The 20,000-nt window shown below is 39.7% G+C and overlaps 1 protein-coding gene across 11 annotated transcripts in view; it reads left to right on the plus strand.

The window, feature by feature from the left end:
* The window catches only part of GTDC1 (glycosyltransferase like domain containing 1), a 280,090-nt gene that overhangs the window by 230,923 nt on the left and 29,167 nt on the right, over positions 1-20,000 (plus strand). For 10 of the 11 annotated variants that reach the window (XM_042442163.1, XM_042442191.1, XM_042442183.1 and 7 more), the window contains one exon: positions 14,023-14,132. The exons of the other annotated variant lie outside the window; for it this stretch is intronic. In XM_042442163.1, the coding sequence (XP_042298097.1) occupies positions 14,023-14,132 (110 nt within the window). The remainder of the gene's footprint in view (positions 1-14,022; positions 14,133-20,000) is intronic. 11 annotated transcript variants of the gene reach the window in all.

Consider the following 20,000-nt stretch of genomic DNA (forward strand, 5'->3'; position numbering starts at 1 on the left):
TAACCTGTATTGTTAGAAATGTTGTTTGCTGCCTTGAGTACTATTACTGAGGAAAAGACAGGATATACATTACTATTACTATTACTGTTATTATTATTATTATTATTATTATTATTATTATTATTATTATTATTAAACTGCCATGGTTGCATCATTGGGGATCCTGGGATTTATAGTTTAGGAGTGAGTATTTAGAATTTTCAGCCAGAGAATGCCTCACCAAACTACAACCCCCAGATTTCCATAGGATGCAATTATGGCAGTTAAAGTGGAATCATAGTACTGTAGTTGTGTCACTCCTCTTTCTCTTATTCACTGTCCTAAAAGGTATCAGGTAAACTAGACCTTCATGTATGATTTAAAACGTTCACTTGAAAATCAATATCATACCATAGCCAATATTGTTGTAGCAATATTTCCTGATAATGTATCATATTTTAGTTCTATTTTAAAAAGAAATGTATTACTATTGGTCTTCTCAGTATACCAGTTAATTTGTCATTGTTGTTCCCTGTTTAGCTCTATAGGTGGAATATAAGGTTATGAATTATTGACTTGCCTGAGGCCGCAAACAGTCTCAAAGCTAAGATGTCGTGTCAGCCCAGATCTCATGTCAGCCCAGGTCTGATGTTAGCCCAGTCAGTCTGAAATCTAAATCAGGGGTGTGAACTCTTCAGCCCTCCAGATGACTGCTATTGCCAGCAGCCATAGCCAGAGTAGTCAATGGTGATGGTGACAAATGCTGGAATTTGAAGTTCCATATTTGAAGGTCCCTACAGTCTAAACTCCTGGCCTAAATCTATTTGTTAGTCTCAACTAGAATAGATCCACAGAATCAATGAGAACTTCGTCACCACAAAGTCTGTTACATGAATGGGTCTACACTTGTTGCTGTGTGCCTTCAAGTGATTTCCAATTTATGGCGACCCTAAGGCAAACCTGTCATGAATTTTTCTTGGCAAAATTTGTTCAGAGGAGATTTGCCTTTGTCTTCCTTTGAGACTAAGAAGAGTGTGATGTACTCAAAGTGAACTAATGTGTTTCCATGATTAAGTAGGGATTCGAGTTGTAGTCCAACGCTTGAACTGCAACACCCTGCTGGCTTTCTAGGCCAAACAATTTGATTTAGTCTCAAGTCTTTACTACTTGTTATACTGCCACTCACATATAGTAGCTGTAGCAAATTGTGTAGAAGACATTTCTGTACAATGTCATCTCAGACTTCCTATGCATACTTTTCAGGTATGTGACCAGGGAAGAATAATCCAGTGGTTGAGACAAGACAGGGAAACTTCAGTATGAGGAACCACTATGCATAACAACTATTAACAAAACCATTTTGCTTTTAGTGAAAAGAGAATATCCTGAAAATAATTTAATTCATCTAGAAATCAAGAATATGGTTTACTGGACTTTAATGTATTTATAACCAAGAGCCATCTGCAGATACTTCTATAGGAAGATAATATGGAGAAGTTTTGTCCTTTTGCTGTTGATATATGAGGCTATGCTGTAACATCTCCAGGATGCAACATGCAAATCTAGGTCACATTGCACCATCAGAATCTAGTAGAGAAGAGACTTAGTAGCTTGTGGTCAATGTTATTGTTGACAGATGTTGCTAGAATCACAGAAATATGCCACCACACTTACATAAACAGGGAGCAACAGAGGTAGGGATGGGCAATTGCAGTTCCCTCTTGTATTCTTTCTTTTTCTTATCTGCTTCTTTCCCTCCGGGTCTGTGGACAAAATACCCTTTAGCTTGCTGACACTTCTTTCCACACCCGCTTATTAGCCATGTAGTCAGTGACAGGAGACTTCATCTTTTTTCTTTCTCAAATATGTAGTTCACTCTACTAAATTTTTCTCATCGTCTTTTGTTGATGTTCTAAACACCAGCTAACACATAGGTAAAGTGATATATTCTGAATTATGTATTTAGTGTTTGGAAGCTACTGTTTTCAGAGATGAAGCCGTTAGCCAAATCTGTTATTCTTTCATCCCAGTGAGAAAAATTCCATTTGTATTAACTTAGCATGCTGCAGTTGGGTAGCAAATAAGGGAAGATATCATTTAGGTATATATACATAAATCAGAATTGATCCCATCACTTCTTTAGTCATTAGTGTCTGGTCTGATGAGCTGATATTTGAGCATTTGATCCTAAAATTTACATTTACATCTAAAGTTCCTCCGTGTGAACCACACATTTGTGGATGGTTGGGGGGGAGTTGAGGAGGAGGAGGAAACACTTTATTAATGTTTCCTTTTATTCTGAGGAGACACTTTAATTGTCTGTTCATGAATATTGGGCATGGTTAAAAAAATGCCCCAGCCCTATTGTACTGTAACACCTTTTACACATGAAGGAAAGTGACTGGTACAGCTGATACATCCTGGGGCAGCCACCTGCCTTACTGAGTATCCAAGATCATGTTTGCACATTGGTCATGAAGTGTAATTGACCCAAGTATAAGTAGACCTAGGCATAAGTAGATAGGAAGGACGTATTTGTTAAAGGGGATGGTTACCTTTTGCCTTCCTTGGAGACTGAGAGTGTGTGACTTGCCAAAGGTCACTCAGTGAGTTTCCATGGCCAAGTAGGGATTCAAATCCTGGTGTCCACTGATGTAGTCTGATGTTCAAAACATTATACCATGCTAGGTGCATTTTTACTCTTCTGTTTTCTCTTTCAAATCCCACTTAAAAGTCAAGTTATATAAATTTCATCCTGGGATTCCACTGTAATTGCCATGGCTTCTTGCTAAAAAAATCCTGGTATTTGCAGTGTGGTATGGTGCCAGAGCTCTCTGAGAGAGAAAGTTAAATGTCTTGCAAAACTGCAAATCCCAGAATTCCATAACATGGAACCATGGCAGTTAAAGTGGTGTCAAACTGTATTATTTCTGTAGTGTGGATGCAGCCTAAGTATCCTTGAGTTCAGCGAGGCTTACTTCCTGGAGAGCAATGCATCCAAAGCACTACACTGTTTCATGTTCCATTTGAATGTGTGCACCTGAACTTGCATTCCTGCACGCGAGGAGGAAATAATTTCAGTTACCATCATGATGGTACAAAACAGAGTTTTTAACCACCTCTTTCAGTGTCTTTTCTCATTAATGTAGATATGTTTCTAAGATGAGAAATGATGTTTCTTCTAATTATGGTTACATATAGTTAATTTCCTTTTTAAAAGCTTGGTGTGAAAGGCAGTTTCCTTTATAAAGCGCAAAAGAAGTGATACAGCTGATGTTCCTGTTGCCTTAGCAACAGATTTATTTATTAGGGTCTGAAATGACATGAGTTAATATACCACATACCTGCTGATCGGCAAACTCTCCTATTTCAGCTCCAGTTGACAATTAAGTCCTGGACAGCTACAGCCAGGGGTTAATGTTACTCATTAGGAGAACTAGGTCATTACTGGGAAATCAAGGCGCTTACAGCAGCATGGATAAAATACAAAATTCAACACCTCGATGAGTGAAGGGTTTTTATGTTAATTAACCTTATTTTCCCTGCATATAAAAATATTTCATGTGTGCATATGACAGAGGATCAATTAATTGAAAAGTAAGCTTTTGCTGACTTTTCCCGCTCCCCTTCCTCTTAGTTTTCTTTATTTCTTTTGTAAGGGTTTCATTATTTTAGGAGAAATTCTTATGTCTATATGATGAGTAAAAGAGGTATTAAAATTAAGAAGGGAATCATCATGGAAATCAGCTTTACCACAAGGGAACGGGCAAATAAAAGCCTTGGAAATGAAAATAAATAAGCTTTGCTAATACCTCACCTAAGGAGCAGAATATAAGCCCATCAGAGCTTGGAGATATTCAGAGGTACCACTTTGATTCTCCCTATTAAGCACTTACATAGTTATCTGACCTTCAAAAAGTGAAAATTTGAAGACCTAAATTCCTGTTGGTGATGGTAAATATCTTGTTTACAGAAAGCGATCTGGCAGGTTTAGCAACACAATACATTTTTTTGTTCTTTGAAACGTGGCTTATGCTTTCTGGAAGTATTAAATACATTTTCCACAAGTTTTATTAAGATCCCTGAGTAGGCATTTTTAACTTTTATAAGTGGGAAATGGTTTAGCAATGCTCTCCTTTTATTTACATTTTTTTCAGCATTTTCTATTCTGATATGGGAGACTTTTAAGAGGCTCAAAAAGCATTATATTCTCATATTCTTTATACGACACCATTGTCTTCTGAAAAACTTTAGGACTTTTCACATCATAATATTTTTGCAAGACCAATAGTCTTAAGATTCAGCTGTCCCTCTCTCAGATTCTCTTATAAGTGGGAAATGATTACTCAAGAATGAATTATATGAAGGTCAAGGGCCTTTTCTGTATAGATATAGCTTCTGCGAGTAGAGTGATCTCCAAAGAGCTTAGCAGAACTCCCATTCTCCTTGAAAACATCATGGTAATGGAAAGTGTGTGTTGCCTTCCCACATCACCCATCCAGTTGTCCATCTTTCCAACTGGTGAAATTTGGTCACAATCTGAAACTTGTATAAATTGGCTTAATAAAGAGGGGAGGCTGGATGGAAGTAAAGGAGCTATGTACAGGTCCCCCCCCCCCCACATCCTTGGTACCCTGCTTGTTTCTATGTGTGCCCATAAACAGATAAATCCATCCACTTATAAGTGATTGCCTGCCCTATGCATTTGAAAGAGAACTTGGGAAAGGTACTGTACCTGGGTACAGCACAGAATAAGAAATTAGACCTGCTCATTGGCCTTACTCTACAACAATGCCAACTAGCCCCCTTTCCACTGGGCAAAATATTTTTAAAAAGTAAATATAAGCCATTGTTAATGGAAATGGCAGGATGAAAAATCATCCAAAATGATTTTCATACTACTTTTTGTTGTCTCCTCTTCTTTATTTTGCATTTACTCTGTGGAATCACAAGAGCAGATCTGGTTCCAATTTTCAGTGCAGATTTTGATGGTACAAATGTTGCTAAAGTCAGGAATATTCATAGGGAGTAATTTTCCTAAAATACTGAAATGTTTACTGAATGGAGCAAAACAAGGAGGTTTCTCCTGGCCAGCTTCATTTGATGAAAACCAGCCTGTCCCAGTCTGGAGCCTTCTTCCAAGTGTGTTGGAATTCAACCCCCAGGATGGGAATTGAAGTCCAACAAATCAGGAAGACACCAACTTGGGGAAGGCTGATATAATTTAAAAGAACTGACACTGCTGTAATAAATGATGTGCTGATAAAGAGGAGAAATCTTGGAATGCATCTAACATCATTTGAAAAAATTAGTTGAAACTGCACTACACTATGTTTGTATAAGCTGGTGTGTCAGAAGCTGATTTAATTTTTTGTTTACTTGATCTTGGATGTCACTATGATCAGCCACAAACACACACACACACACACACACCTTTTCTAATATATATATATTTGGACAGTGGCTTCTCTCACATAGTTCACGTGAGTGATCTTACCAGAACATTGGTATTAGATTTGACTGTTCTCTCATCTTTATGGGCACACTAAGATATCAAACTAATTTCATTTAGGAAAGGCACCAATAAACCACATTTTTGTGAAGTCCAAAAATCACTCGATTTTGCTTCAACTGCTCCTGACCCATGCTCTTTTTGGCCACTTTTGTATAAAGCCACAGCTTTCAGTAATGTGAAATACCAACTTGAGTTAACTTTTGTCCATTCTGGAGTCCTGTGAGGTAACAATCTTGATATAACTGAACCTGTTTGACTAGTTGTCAGAGTCAGACCATGAGGTCTCTCAACAAAAGAAATAAATATTTAGGCTATCCTATTTGTCCTTCAACCCAACCCTGTAAATGTAAATGGGAGGTTCTTTTTGCTGTTGTTGATGTTCTCAATGACAGTTGGGCACAATATCATGTGTGCACAATACCATCTGGGACCACTCAAGTCACCGGGCTGGTCCTGTTACTGGGGGGGGGGGAGGGGAAGCAAGGTGATGCTCCCTGGTGGTCCGGTGGTTGGCGGTGCCCCACGCTGCTGCTCAAGCCTTCAAGCTCCGCAGCATGGCAGGCAGGCTGGCAGTACGTGTCCACGTGGTGGTGGACTACGATTCCCAGGTTCCCTGGGAGCGGAAATGCCACGCTTCCGGACCAGGGCACTTCTGGGTCCATGGACTACAACTCCCAGGTTCCCCTGGGAGTGAGGAAGTGGCCTGGGATTGGTGGCTGCAGTGGATGCAGCCCTGTCATTATCCAGGAGGCCTGGGGGGGAGGTCCCACCCCAGCTTCCTGGCTGCTCATTGGCCGGCCGGCCTATATAGGGCTGCGTGGCGCTTTCACTCAGCATCATTTTCCTTCAGTTCCCACCCTCCTTCCCTTTTTGCAGAATTCCTTGCGCTGTTACAACTGTTCTAGGGGCAGTAGCATAGGTCTCGGATCTGGTGGGCATGGTTTCCTGTGCTGCGGAGCACAGGATTGGGACTCCCATGTGGACCCAGGGGTGCTGAGGGTTTGTGATGTCGCCTGTGCGGTGGCAGCATCGATTCAGCATCCCCAGTGACACGGGACAAGGATGCACATATGCGCATAACCAGCTCCCTAAGTGGAGGACAATTTAAGCCAGTTACCTCTCTGTCATCCCGAAGCTTCGCTGTGACCAGGCATTTTGGTTCATCAAACAACACGCGTTGGTGGATGACAGATCCAGACCTCATGCTTTCGGGCCACCCCTCTCTGTTCTTATGTTTGCTGTTATAATAAAGTTGTGGCCTTTTTCCTGCCAATTGGTTGTCCATTGTGTTATTTCACCTTATCCCCTTCCTCAGCAATGGAAGCTTCCTCTTAGGACTACTTGCAGTTTTGAGGGAGAATATGGAGGTAAGGGTTAAACAGCCCCTTGTCTCTCCTTAGTTGTTATCTCTTCTTGTGTTTCATGATCTCAATAATACTAGTCGTCCCTCCATATATGCTGACTTAAAGTCCACGGTCTTGCTGTTTGTGGGAGGGATGATCTGCTATCTTTAAAATGAGTGCATGCATGTGCACGCTGCCGTGTGCACTCACACCATTATTCTCTATGGGACTTGCATATGTGCGAGTCACCATTTTAATGGGGGGGAGGTCTGGAATGGAGCCCCTGTGATTTGGGAGGGGCAACTGTATTATTATTCCTATTATGTTATGTATATTTTTTATTATTATGACAGCCAGTGTGATGTAGTGGTTTGAGTGTTGGCCTATGACTCTGGAGACAAGGGATTGATTCCCTGCTCAAGCATAAAAACTACTGGGTGGCCTTGGGCAAGTCACAGTCTCTCAGCCTTAGAGGCTGACAAAGGCAAACCTCCTCTGAAGAAACTTACCAAGAAACCCCAATGATAGGTTTGCCTTAGGGTTACCATAAGTCAGAAATAACTTGGAAACACACAACAACAACAACAACAACAACAACATTTATTATATATTACTTGTATTTGTATTTTAATTATTTTATATTTATTTATTGACATATATGTGTGTGTGCACATGCGCGCATGCGCACGGACACACACACACTCCACATTCACTGGGGTTTGGGGATCAGGAGCCCATGAAAGTGGAAAAACTGCAAATTAAAAAAAAACACCTTTTTTTTACCTGAGAGAACGCCTTTCTAGGAATCTCTAGGTCTTCCAGCACATGTTTGTGGGCAACATCTGCCAGACGCTGGCCATAGAAGTACACTGGAGGACCTAAAATGCCTAGAAAAGTGTCCTTTTTAGGAATCTCTAGGTCCTCCAGCATGACTTTTGGCAGATGTTAACCAATGAGTCTTATTAGAGGATCTAGCGTTTCCTAGAGAGTACATATTAATCAAATTCATTAATAATAAAATCCACAAACATCAAAGCTGCAAAAGTGGTGGGTGACTATATGTATGTGTGGACAGATAGACAGACAGACAGAGCTTTGAGGATCTACAAATAATAGCATACCAGGGCTAAATTCTAAAATGAGCACAGTGGAACAACTGTGCTTGCTTTCCTGCCTCCATATACTTCAGAAATCAGGCAGTGGCTGTCCCTAAAACTATGGAACTCCTTTTCCAGAGAAATTAGATTGGTACCCCCTCCCATTCTTTTCTGTAAGCAGTTGAAAAACTTTATCATAAGCATGTTACAGACTGCCCTAAAGCGGGCGGTCTTCCGCCGCCGCCATTAGCTATGCCGAGAAGCCCCGGCAGCCAGACCGCGAGGCTTCCCGGCGCAGCTAAAAAGGAGCGCCGAAATGGTGCTCCTTTTTGGCCCTTGGAAGTGGCGCCGCGAGGCGCGCACTTGTGACGCCACTTCCGCTACATCCGGACGCTGTGCGACTGAGACATAAATATGGTGGCGTCCATGTGGACGGGCGCCACCATTTACTACGCACTCCATGCGTCCTAGGAAACGGGGCCAGTTAGGAAGGTGAGACCCTTCCTAACTCTAGCACGCCCCTTCCTAACCATAGGACGTGCAGAGCGCTTAGTAAATGGCAGTGTGTAACGCACCATAGAATCATAGAGTTGGAAAAGATCCAGTCCAACCCCCTGGCATGCAGGAATACACAATTAAAGCACCCCCGACAGATGACCATCCAGCCTCTGTATAAAAACCTCTAAAGAAGGAGACTCCATCACACTCCGAGGCAGCGTGTTTCACTGTCCAACAGCTCTTACAGTTTCACTGACCAACAGCTTTATGTTTCAGCTGGCCCTTGTGCACTGGTTGTTTAGATAGGATGAGTCTTGTATAAGGAGCTAGATTTTCTATTTGCTATTTTTGTCATGTTTTTTGTGGTTTATATGTTCCACTGGTTTTAATTTATTTTGATAATTTAATCACTTTTTATTTTTGTATTTTGTGAATTTTTAACTATTTTTTATCAGTTGTAAGCCACCTTGAGTCCCAAATTGTAGTCCTTTCCTCCACCAAAGCAGCTCCTACAAAAGCAGATCTGTATTCAAATTGAAATCTACATAGTCAGAATTCCATTTCACATGTAGAGCTCAACATATGTATGCTTCCCCCTGCTAAAATCCTCTGTCTCTGTGTCAGACCCATTAATGTTCAGAAGAGCCCAAAGAAATAGAAATAGAAGACGCATGATAATAATAATAATAATAATAATAATAATAATAATAATAATAATAATAATAATAATACCACCACCACCACCACCACCACCACCAGGTAATTAGCATTTACCACTTGCACTTAAAATTTGGTGGGGATACCAACAAATGCATGTGATCAACAATTACTATTTTAGAGATCATATTGTTTCTTTTAAAATCATAGATATTTGTTCAACACTGAGTTCCACTTTTATTCTGAGAGTGATGCTTACGTTGTGTGGATTAAGTGTAATGAAAGGCCATAAAATAATACTTTTTTAAAAAAAATTGTTAGACAGTGGGATGTAGGTTCCTCAGGCACTAGAAAACACTGTTTTTCCAACTGAATTAGGACTGTTTGAAGGGTATGGTATTTGTCTCATTTCTTTACACACGCACACACACACACACACACACACACACACCATTTTCAAACCTTCTGGCATTGAGCCATCACTACTTAAAACATTTAAAGCAGGAAGTTTGGCCTTCCAGACTGCAGCTCCCATTGTCCTTAACCGTTAGTGGTGCTGGAAAATGTTGATGGAACAACATCTAGAAAGCCACATTGCTATAAAGGTTGTCATATCTCTTCCAGTTTGGCATCAGCATTCTGGTATGCTAGGCTCACATGTCTCACTCACATGTCTTGGCAACTCTGTAACCTAGATATTCCCCCCCCCCCTTGTGCTTCTTTTCCTGTAGCCATTGATGATCTTTGCCACAGATCAGAAGCATCAATAGTGTTTTTGTGTGATTGACTGTTTTTTCACAATACTATTTCTATGGCACTTATCTTCCTGGAAATATCAGGCTGATCTTCTTTCACTGATTGCATTTGAAGGCCCTGTATTTTTACAAGTGAACAGGATTCTCACTTTTATTCCTCAGTACCACCTTCTATGATGATTAGCATAATGATTTACCTGTGGCCGCCCAGATACCATTGGATTGTAACTCTCTTTAGCCCTAGCCAGCTGAGATGAGGGATGATGGGTGCTACAGTCCAACAACATCCAGAGGGTCATAATTGCTCTTGATTAAAACAAGTCAATTGCTGGTGGCTGTGTGTGTTCTCATATGTGTCTCTATAAATCAGAACTTACACTTCCTGGCTTGACCCACATTAAATATTTTCCAGTTTGTGAAACAATTGACATGTGTTGAAACATTTACACCATCTGAGAAGTCGGTCTGTGATAGCTTCATTTATAACACACACACACTCTCTCTCTCTCATACACACACACACACACACACACACACACACAAACGATTGTGTAAGCTGATTTTACACCTCTGCCAGTTACTACCGCCTGCCTTGCCAATAACACTGAATGAATTAGCATGCTGTTTCCAACAGTGGCCAACTAGATGCCCATGGGAAGCCCACAAGTGGGACATAGATTAAATGAGGGCAATCCTAGTGTTGGGCTCAGCAGCTGATATTCAGATGCTTCGTGCCTCTGATTCTGGAAGCAGTACACCTCCAATATGACTAGTAGCCATCCATCTATCCATCATGACTGTGAGCTTGGCAACTACCCATTTCGTATTCAACATCACTTTTCTCTTCCAGGTGACCATCTCAGAGTTAATTCAGAAAAACCACACCAACTGTCCTGAAGTTTTACCATAAGAAACCATGTGAGATTTAGCCTATTTCATGTTTTTTAAAAAACCCTAGCATTTTAGGGAGATCATACCACTATTCTTTTTCCATCAATTCTAGCTTTTACAGCAATTATTTTAATATATATATGGACACATATACACATATAGCTCAAGAGACCACATCTGTCTATAAATCTATGCATGAGTCTTATTGACCAGAGACCGTGGCCATTGGAATTTTAATCAATGTAGATCCACTGTCTAATGTCAGCTTGCTTCATATCTCCTACTAAGGTCACATACTTAGACTTTTATATTTGGTCATGTCAGCTACTTCATACTCACTACAATTATTTTTACCAAGATCGTCTTCAAAATCTTTTCACAGATCACATAGTCAAAAGTTGATATTTTACTTCAGAGTCAATAGCAGGGCTGTCTCTTTCCTACCTTTTATTTTGGTGTGCTCTTTGGAAATCAACCAATGTGATAAGTGAAATGATCAGACATTTCAACACTGATTTTGAGGAGCTGTACTTGATGGAATGCTCTGTCCTATCAGCTGAAGAACAATACCTGAAAAGGAGGTTTTCCTGCTGCATTTGTGAAGAAAGTGCATTGATTCAGCACTATATATTTGTAAAGCAGTATTAAACCTTCGTTCCCACCCCCTCACCCCATTTTGAGTTCTCTGTACCAGTGAAATATTAGAAAGCTCCTTTGTTAAATGTTTTAAGAAGATTAAGATTGACCTTTTTAATATTGCTTTTAGCTCAGTTTATTTATAACCCTTTCAACATACACAATACCTTTAGAGATTTGCACACGTGCCTGTTATGTATGAAATTATTTTGTATCATGATGTATCCTAAGAGACTTCATTTAGTGAAAAGGGAGGGCGGGGGGAATGTTTCATCCCTGTGATCACAAAAAGTCAGCAATCCTCCATGTATTTACTTAAGAGTTAATCCCTGAAATGCATAAGGCTTACTTCCTACTAAATCAGTGGTCCCCAAACTGTACCCTTTAAGAGATTTTGGACCTCATCTCCCAGAAGCCTCAGGCATGTTGGCCAATAGTCCGGGATTTTGGGAGCTGAAGTCCAAAATTGCCTAAAGACCACAGTTTGGGGACTGTACTAAATGTAGCAAGTACTGGGCTGTACATTTCTCAATTGCATGCATCAGGTACTTGATACAGGGTGTATCCAGACTGCAGGAATAAAGCAGTTTGATACCACTTTAACTGCCATGACTCTATCCTACAGAATCCTGGGATTTGTAGTTTGGTGAAACACCAGCACTCAAATAGACCAGGCTGAATACCTGATCAAACTACAAATCTCAGGATACCACAGGATGGAGCCATGATAACGTGGTATTGAACTGCTTTATTTCTGCTGTGTGGATTAGCTCATAGGCTTTTATTCTAAAGAAGTGATATTTATATCATTGAGAAAAGTAGGTTTTATATCATTGAGAAAAGTAGGTTTTATATCATTGAGAAAAGTAGGTTGATGTTCCTTTTGGCCTCTGAATGAGGATTCAATTCTTCCTCAGTTTCCAAGCGGATATATGGGAATATGGGTTGGGCCTTCCTGGGCAACTGTGGGTGTGGGGAGCTGTGGTGGATTCTGTCCCTGGGATTCACAGATGGCCTTGCAAACTGCCCCCAAAACCAGAAATACAAAATAAAACTGGAAAATGGCTGTATATCTGCTTCTGCTTTGGGAACAAATGAGTATTTTAAACAATGGAGTGGCTGAATCAACACTCCTGGAGGCTTCCAGGAAAGACAGTTACCTTTGGGTTTTTGCCAGAAAAATGGTCTGGGGAATTCAAGGATGAGGGGCTACAAAAACAGCCTGGGGCTTCATGTCATCCTTGGCCTACCCATTCTCTATCCCTGAACCATGGTCCCTCTCCAGCAAGTCTATCCCATTGCTGAACGTGATTCTGTAATTTTCCTAATTGTACAATGTTCATCTTAAATTTATGCTGTTGAACTTTAAGTCTCATTGCTTTTTGTCATGCTGTGGCAATCCCCAGAACTTGGGAAATCATTTCATTATAACTACAGTCCCATGTCCCAACTCCAATAGCTAGTTAACATTACAGTTTTGATTTCTAAAAAATAATTCTTTACTCCTTCATTCCTCCACAATAGATCAGTAAAATAGTTAATGAAAAACATTGAAACCACAAGATATGCTTGTACTGGAGTTTAGGAGCTATACAACCTTATCCCATCTCTACATCCTTGGAAACAAGTTCTTCCAACATTGAAGATAGGGTAGGGTGCATCTGCACTGTAGAAATGATGCAGTTTGTAGCTCCATCCTATGGAATCTTGGGATCTATGGTTTTACAAAGCCTTTAGCTTTCTCTGCCAAAGAGTGCTGTACCTCAAACCATGACAGTTAAAATGTCAAACTGCATTATTTCTACAATGTGGATGGACCTTTAGTCTACCCAATGGTATTATAGCCAGCTATTGCCACTACAGATAGAAACCGCTGGCAAAAATCCTTATGGGAGGGCTTTAGTACAGAACTGAACTTTTGTACCAAACAACAGAAAAATACTTTTTGACGTATCTTAACCTCACTCCCTAAACTGTCGTGGTCATTCTAGGAGTTGGGTTTTTGAGGGTTCAGATCATGATGCCTATGTGGGCTTCCAGTCTACTGTAGTTTGAGTCTCAGCTGGACATTGACCCTGTTGGACTCAATGGCGCATGAGGACCTTCCTATTTTATGACTCTTTGTGAGATCAAACCATTTACCCCCTGAGAATGAGTTCTGAGTTCTCTACTAAGGCAGTCTCTGACATGAGTGGGCACTGGGTTAGATACGTCAGAGGTGGAAATTAGATGTTGAACTGTAACTCTTGGCAGCCCTATCCAGTATAGTCAATGAGAGGAGATGCTGAGTACAATTTAACAACATCTGGAAGGCTGCATGTTTCCCATTCCTGATATACTGGAAGGAGAGTGTAACTTGTGTTTTCAAAGGACAAGGCTATCTGAAGAGTGTTATCTCTTACAGAGCGTTTATTAAAAAGTGCCAACAAACCCCTTTACCTGGCAATTTGTGTCATTATTTTCAGAGAAAGTTAACTTTTAAGTAAGAAAGATAACAACTGCAGCCAAGGAGCGTCTCGAAGTCTGACATTCTGTTGTAGAATTCAAATATAATGTAACATTGTTCTGATGAAGCATAATATTGTGATAAATGTGATGTTCTCTATAAATAAATAGTCCAAAAGTCAAGGTACACTTTATTTTACTTCAAGGGAACATGATAAGGATCCAGAAAGTTTCTTTCAAGTGCTGCTGAAAATGAAAGAGATGGAATTAAGTTTTCATGTGTCTGTCCTTGGCGAGACCTTCACTGATGTTCCAGGTATTGTTTTTTATTGTTGTTTTTAAAGTTCTCTACATTACAGATATCAGAACAGCCAATTCTGTAGTTAATGTTTCCAGCTTACCAAAGTGAGCAATACCAGTGCAGAGTCAGATGAAGTGCAGTGTCAGATGAAGTAAGTACATATAAAGGTAAAAGTCAGCAACATATGTTCATAATTGAAAGTGTAAGAGTGCAATCCTACAAGCCAGAAGAGAGCAACTGTGGGTCTCCAGATATTGTTGGGCTGGAATTGCCAGCATGCCTCATCATGGGTTGTACTGGATAAGGCTGATGGGACTTATAGGCCCAAAACATCTGAAGAATCTCAGTTGCTCACTCTTGTTTTTCAGCTTTACTCAGGAGGAAGCCCCACTCAGTTTAGTGGGGCTTACTTCTGACTAGTTCTGTATATGTTTTGTATATATAAAGTAAGTTTCATACATGCAAAAGAAATAGGAAAAGTAAATAGCTGTTGCTCTGTGATCCCAGAATCACAGTGTTTATCATCATTTGCTGTTGTCGCCACATCTTCTCCTGCTTTCTTCTCTTCCTGTATCTTTTCTTCAGTATCAAGTTTCCAGTTGTGGCCATTTAGATGTGTGGCAAGCTATCTAATGCAGTCTGGATGAAGATATATAGACAAACTGTGAAGTCTCATATAGACAAATTGTGACGTCTCATTCAGAATAAGAGTACTGACAGTACTTTATTAAGTAAAGCTCAGCTACGGATGATGGAAAATTCAATGGCAGTGGAAAAATGTGGAACATCAGTGTCCTGGAACTGAATTTCTCAAATGAGGAAAATGAATTAATAGGATAATAGGACAGTCCAAACTTTGCTTTCTTCTTTGATTCCAAGCAATACCTCCACTATCATACACTATAGCTCTTTTCATCCATTACAACCATCTGGATTCAAACCTCCATCTCAACACTTAATATTCCTCTACAATAATTGATGTTTGGGGCTGAGACAACCTAGTGAGTGAGCCAAGTTCAGGGGCATAGCTTGAAGAGATAAATTGTTATATCAAAGGAATAGGCAAGAAAGTGATCTACATCAGTAGAAGCTTTCATGAATTGGTTGTAGTAATCAGATTACGTGAATTGATCTAGAATAAGAGTTATTTCAAATAATAATTGCATCTCAATATGATACACAACACTTCAGTCTCAATTTGAATGGCCATGTATCTTTTTATATATATATAACTTTTTCGATAAAAGATGTGTGTGGAAAAATCAGGAAAAGTTTGTGCCCCAGTTGAGATGAGAAGCTCACTGCTTGTATTTCATTGTTAGATGTTGAAAACATACATAAAAGTATTGTTGCAACTTTAAATAGCCCAGGATTTCAGGATTTCATTATACAATGAACATTGTTTGACCAAGTGTGCTTTGACAGTTTTTGATGTAACGATAAGCAGTGTTCCTGCTTGACAAGATCACATGTAATAGTAATATTATAATCCAGTAGTCTGTTGCCCATGAAGGCCCAAAATAATACCCATTTGAAACATAATTTACTTTACACCCACACAAAAATAGTTCTAAATGTTCTTGAGATAGAAATTTAACAGCTTTGGTTCAACAAATAAAAGACCACTTCTTTGCTGAAAGTCTATACCAAGTTTTATACTATGAGTTAAGAGTCTGTTATATTTACAATATCATTAAATTAGTTCAGTTTAATGTTCTAACCATTTGTTTATTGCAGCAAGGGACTTATAACATATTAATCTACTTAGTGAAAAATGCATTTATGTAGCTGCTAAGGTTCTCTAGGTGGCCATAAGAGCCAATACTATAGCTACAGCTTTGATTAGAAGATTCTTAGGATTTTGGAAGACAACAAAGGCTCAGCTCAGCCCCAACAGCATGTTTATATTATGCAGTTAATAACCCTGTAATGAAGGACCTAACTACCCAAAAGGCAACAGATCCTATCTGATCTTGGAAGCTAAGCAGGGTCAGTCCTGACCTATACTTAGATGGGAGACCAACAATGAATATCAGGTGTTGTTGGATATATTGCAGATGAAGGAACTGGCAGAACCACCTCTGAGTATTCCTTGCCTTAGAAACCCAGTGAAATTAATGGGTCACCATATGTCAATAGGCAACTTGAAGGCACATACACATAATATGAAAGGATAGCATATCAGAATGCACATCAAAATGAACTGTACACTGAAACAAAGTATTTGGTTCCAAGAACAATTCTACTTGCAGAAGCCTGTCTCCATATGAGGTCTCTGTCTCTTGATCAGGATGTATGCTGAACCATGAAGCTTAGCTAAAAGGGGAAAGCAGTGTAGGAGGATCTGTGACTCTCCAGATTTATTTATTTTTGGGGTGGGGTGGGGCTTCAACTCCTATATGTCCTTTCCTTTATAACCTATAAGGACGTATGGGAGTTGTTGTTCAGCAGCATCTGAGGACAACAGGTCCCTTCATTACCAGGACAAATCACATTTCATTCAGAAGAGCTTGTAGTCTATTCCCACTATCTCCAGTTAGGTCTAGGAAAGGTTTCCATCTCAAACACCTTCGTCTTTGGACTTCCAGATGTTTGAGACTTCACCTCCCAGATACCCTAGCAAGCATGTCCAATGGCAAGGACTTGTGATAGTTGTCATCAAAAACATCTAGTTGGCTAAAGCGTCCTCACTCATTATAGACAGTATAGAGCTATCAGTGGTTCCATGATATATAATTAAATCCTATATACACATCTTATCCTCCACTAACCCCAGTGTCCAACACACAGGTGAAAATGATATTGCCTCCAGATAATGTACTGTAACTCCCAGCATCCTTAGCTGACCCAGACATTGGTGAGGAATACTGAAAGGGCTACATGATTCCTACTCCTGATTTTCTAGATGCATCGGTGGAAGTGGGCTGGTCAAGTCTATGAAAGCTTAAGCCAAATAAAACATATATCTTAAAGGTGACACAAGGCTCTTTGTTGCTTTTGTTATAGCAAACTAACATGGCTATCCACCCCACTGAAAATTTAGACCAGGTGCTTATATATGTAGTAGACTTACCAGTGTTCACTCTGTTTTCCTTCCACATTTATGAAATAATATTCTGTGGATCTGGTGATCTTTTTTTAAAAAAAGTCTTCCAAATTTGAACCAACTCTTCTGTTACTTTGGTGTAACCCAATAAAGTTGCTTATATAATTGTAAGTAAGTTAACACTTTGAAGAACAAAGTAGCTAAACTACACCTCATTAATGAACATGTTATAGAAGTCATAACTATCAGATCTCTTGAAAACTGTACTTTGAAAATATCTATATGTTTCTTAATCTTGTGGTTTTTGCACCCATACCCAGTAAATAAGAAACAAGAGCCAGGTATTGGGTTTAAAAGAGCTATAATTTTATTGATGACAGTGGAGGATCTGCAAGAGGAGATTTGTGCTGCCTATCTGATTAAGTCCCAGTGTTCAGTGTGAGTCTCTACAAGGCTGAAGGATGGAAAAGAAGCATACTTTGTCAACTTCCTGGACAAGCTCAGGAGCAAAGGCTAGCCATACCTCTTAGCAGCCTGCACATTTTAATGTAGTGCTTTCACACAAGCTGTGTGTTTTTGTGTAGATGAGCGTAGCCACAACCCATGTGAAAATTCTCTCCCAATTGCTGGACGGCTCTAGAAGTGCAAGTAGGAAAAAAACCTTCCTCCACTTCAAAAGATAACTCAGGTTACTCACCAAATCAAAACTCAGAACCTGATCCAAGAAATCCTGCACAATACCTAACAACAAAGTACATAGCATGACCCTAATGGGTCTCATTCCAAAGCTAGTGTGAAATAAGTGGGGCACACTCTTGAGCCAATGGCCACACCAGTGAAAAGGAGTAAAAGATTCTATATGCAAGTCCTTCAGCAGCCAACCAGCTCTCCCACGCCGAACCAAGAGAAGGTGGGCAGGTGTTAACACAAGCCAACGGCAGAGAGAAGAACATGGCAGTTAAACATTTCACCCTGTTCCATCTTGCTACACATGACCCTGCTCTTTCCAGATGGGTCACCCTCACGCCTCTGCCTGGGCTTGGTGCAAGAGAGTATTTTCTTGCCTGCATTAGGCTTTAAGAGAAATCTAGATCTTTCTGATGGGTTCTGGGGCAGCACTTGCTGAAAATCTATTTAAGTTCAAGTCCAATTTTATGGCAGGAGAATCAAGGAATAAGGAATAAAAAGAATCAAGGAATAAAATACACTTTGGCAAGAAGTAGAGTTAAAGGCTAGAAAGAGCAGTCTGAAAAAGTATTAGGCAAAAAAGAAGCTTACCATGAAAATCATGGTACATTTGGGTTTAAAATCATTGGGGTCAGGAGAGAGCCCACTTTCAAACAATTACAGTGTGGGTTTTTTGTGGGTTTTTCAGGCTATGTGGCCATGTTTTGGAAGAATTTATTTCTGATGTTTTACCAGCATCTGTGGCTGGCATCTTCAGAGATGAGGATGCCAGCTACAGATGATGGCGAAACATCAGGAATAAACTCTTTCAGAACATGGCCACATAGCCTGAAAAACCCACAAAAAATTATGGATGCTGGCTGTGAAAGCCTTCAACTTCACAATTACAGTATGCTTTTGTTTTGAAGATTACATCTCCTTGACGTGGGGGAATCAGGGCAGGAGGCTCAGAAATTAACATAGGAATAGGTTCTCCATTTGATTCTGTCAGAGGCTCACTTGATGAACCACCATGTGAAACCCCAGTGAAGAGTTCTCACTTGAAAGTTTACATGTTTAGGCCTTTTTCACTGTACGTTTACACACAGAGTACTATAGTAGAATGTCTTCTTTGCACATTTATTTTCTTCTTAATGACTAACCTAGGTTTATGGTTTATGATGTGTAACCATCTCCATAGGTTTTCACAGTAATTCCTACCTAGATATGTTTTGTATTTAGGAATTTTACAACATACAGACCAAGATAACAATGAAACTTCTAGAAAGGGCAGGCTTGCAGTTTTATGCTCTTTCCTCCTAAGGATACTTTCCCTTTAATAGCAAGCCAAATACACCTCATATAACAGTCTACACAAACTTTCAGATTTTGCAATAATGGAAGTTTCAGAATACTTTTCATTACTTTACACAGCCAATTAAGAGATCATAAGTATAGATTTAGCAAAAGTTGAAATTTCTAATAATATATGTACAGCAAACATGTACAGCAATGTGGAGGAGGTGGGAGTTGTAGAGAAATTATACCTGCAATACAGAGCTCTTAACTTAGCTTGGTTTATAAAAACATTAGGCCTTGAGGAAATTATGAGCCTCTATCTTTAATCAGAGCTTGGAAATATTAACTGGAAAGCTAGCACCCCTCCCTTATCCCTACTGTATATTATCTTGGGAGGACTCAGTGAAGTAACGTTCTTATGTTAGTCACTTGTAACATAACACTTTACTTATGTTGGAGGAGTGCTCCTTTTAACTCATATATGAAATGGCCTGAGGATGTTTTCCCCTATTAAGTTTTACCTTTTAAGCTTAGATTTTGTGCAACAAAATAACACAGTACGTACAGTAACTCTATTACTTTCTCTGGTGCCTGTTGCTTGCATAGATGGTTCCACTAACAAGAAAATGGTTTTCAAAAGATTGTGGGGGGTGGGTGGATGGGTGGGCTTCTGACCACATCTTAAGGCAGCACTCCTTCGGTGAGTGACATGCAAAAATGTTTCTCAGTGAGTAAAAAAAAAAAACAACCTCAAAATAAATCCACACTGTGATTGCATTATTAACAAACTCAGCCATGCTGCCTCTCTTTGCCCTGAATTTCCCCAGAAATAGTTTATTACAGATAACAGAAAACTAATTCCAAGCTCTATT

The sequence above is a fragment of the Sceloporus undulatus genome, chromosome 1 (assembly GCF_019175285.1).
Source record: "Sceloporus undulatus isolate JIND9_A2432 ecotype Alabama chromosome 1, SceUnd_v1.1, whole genome shotgun sequence".
In the NCBI taxonomy this organism is placed as follows: domain Eukaryota; kingdom Metazoa; phylum Chordata; class Lepidosauria; order Squamata; family Phrynosomatidae; genus Sceloporus; species Sceloporus undulatus.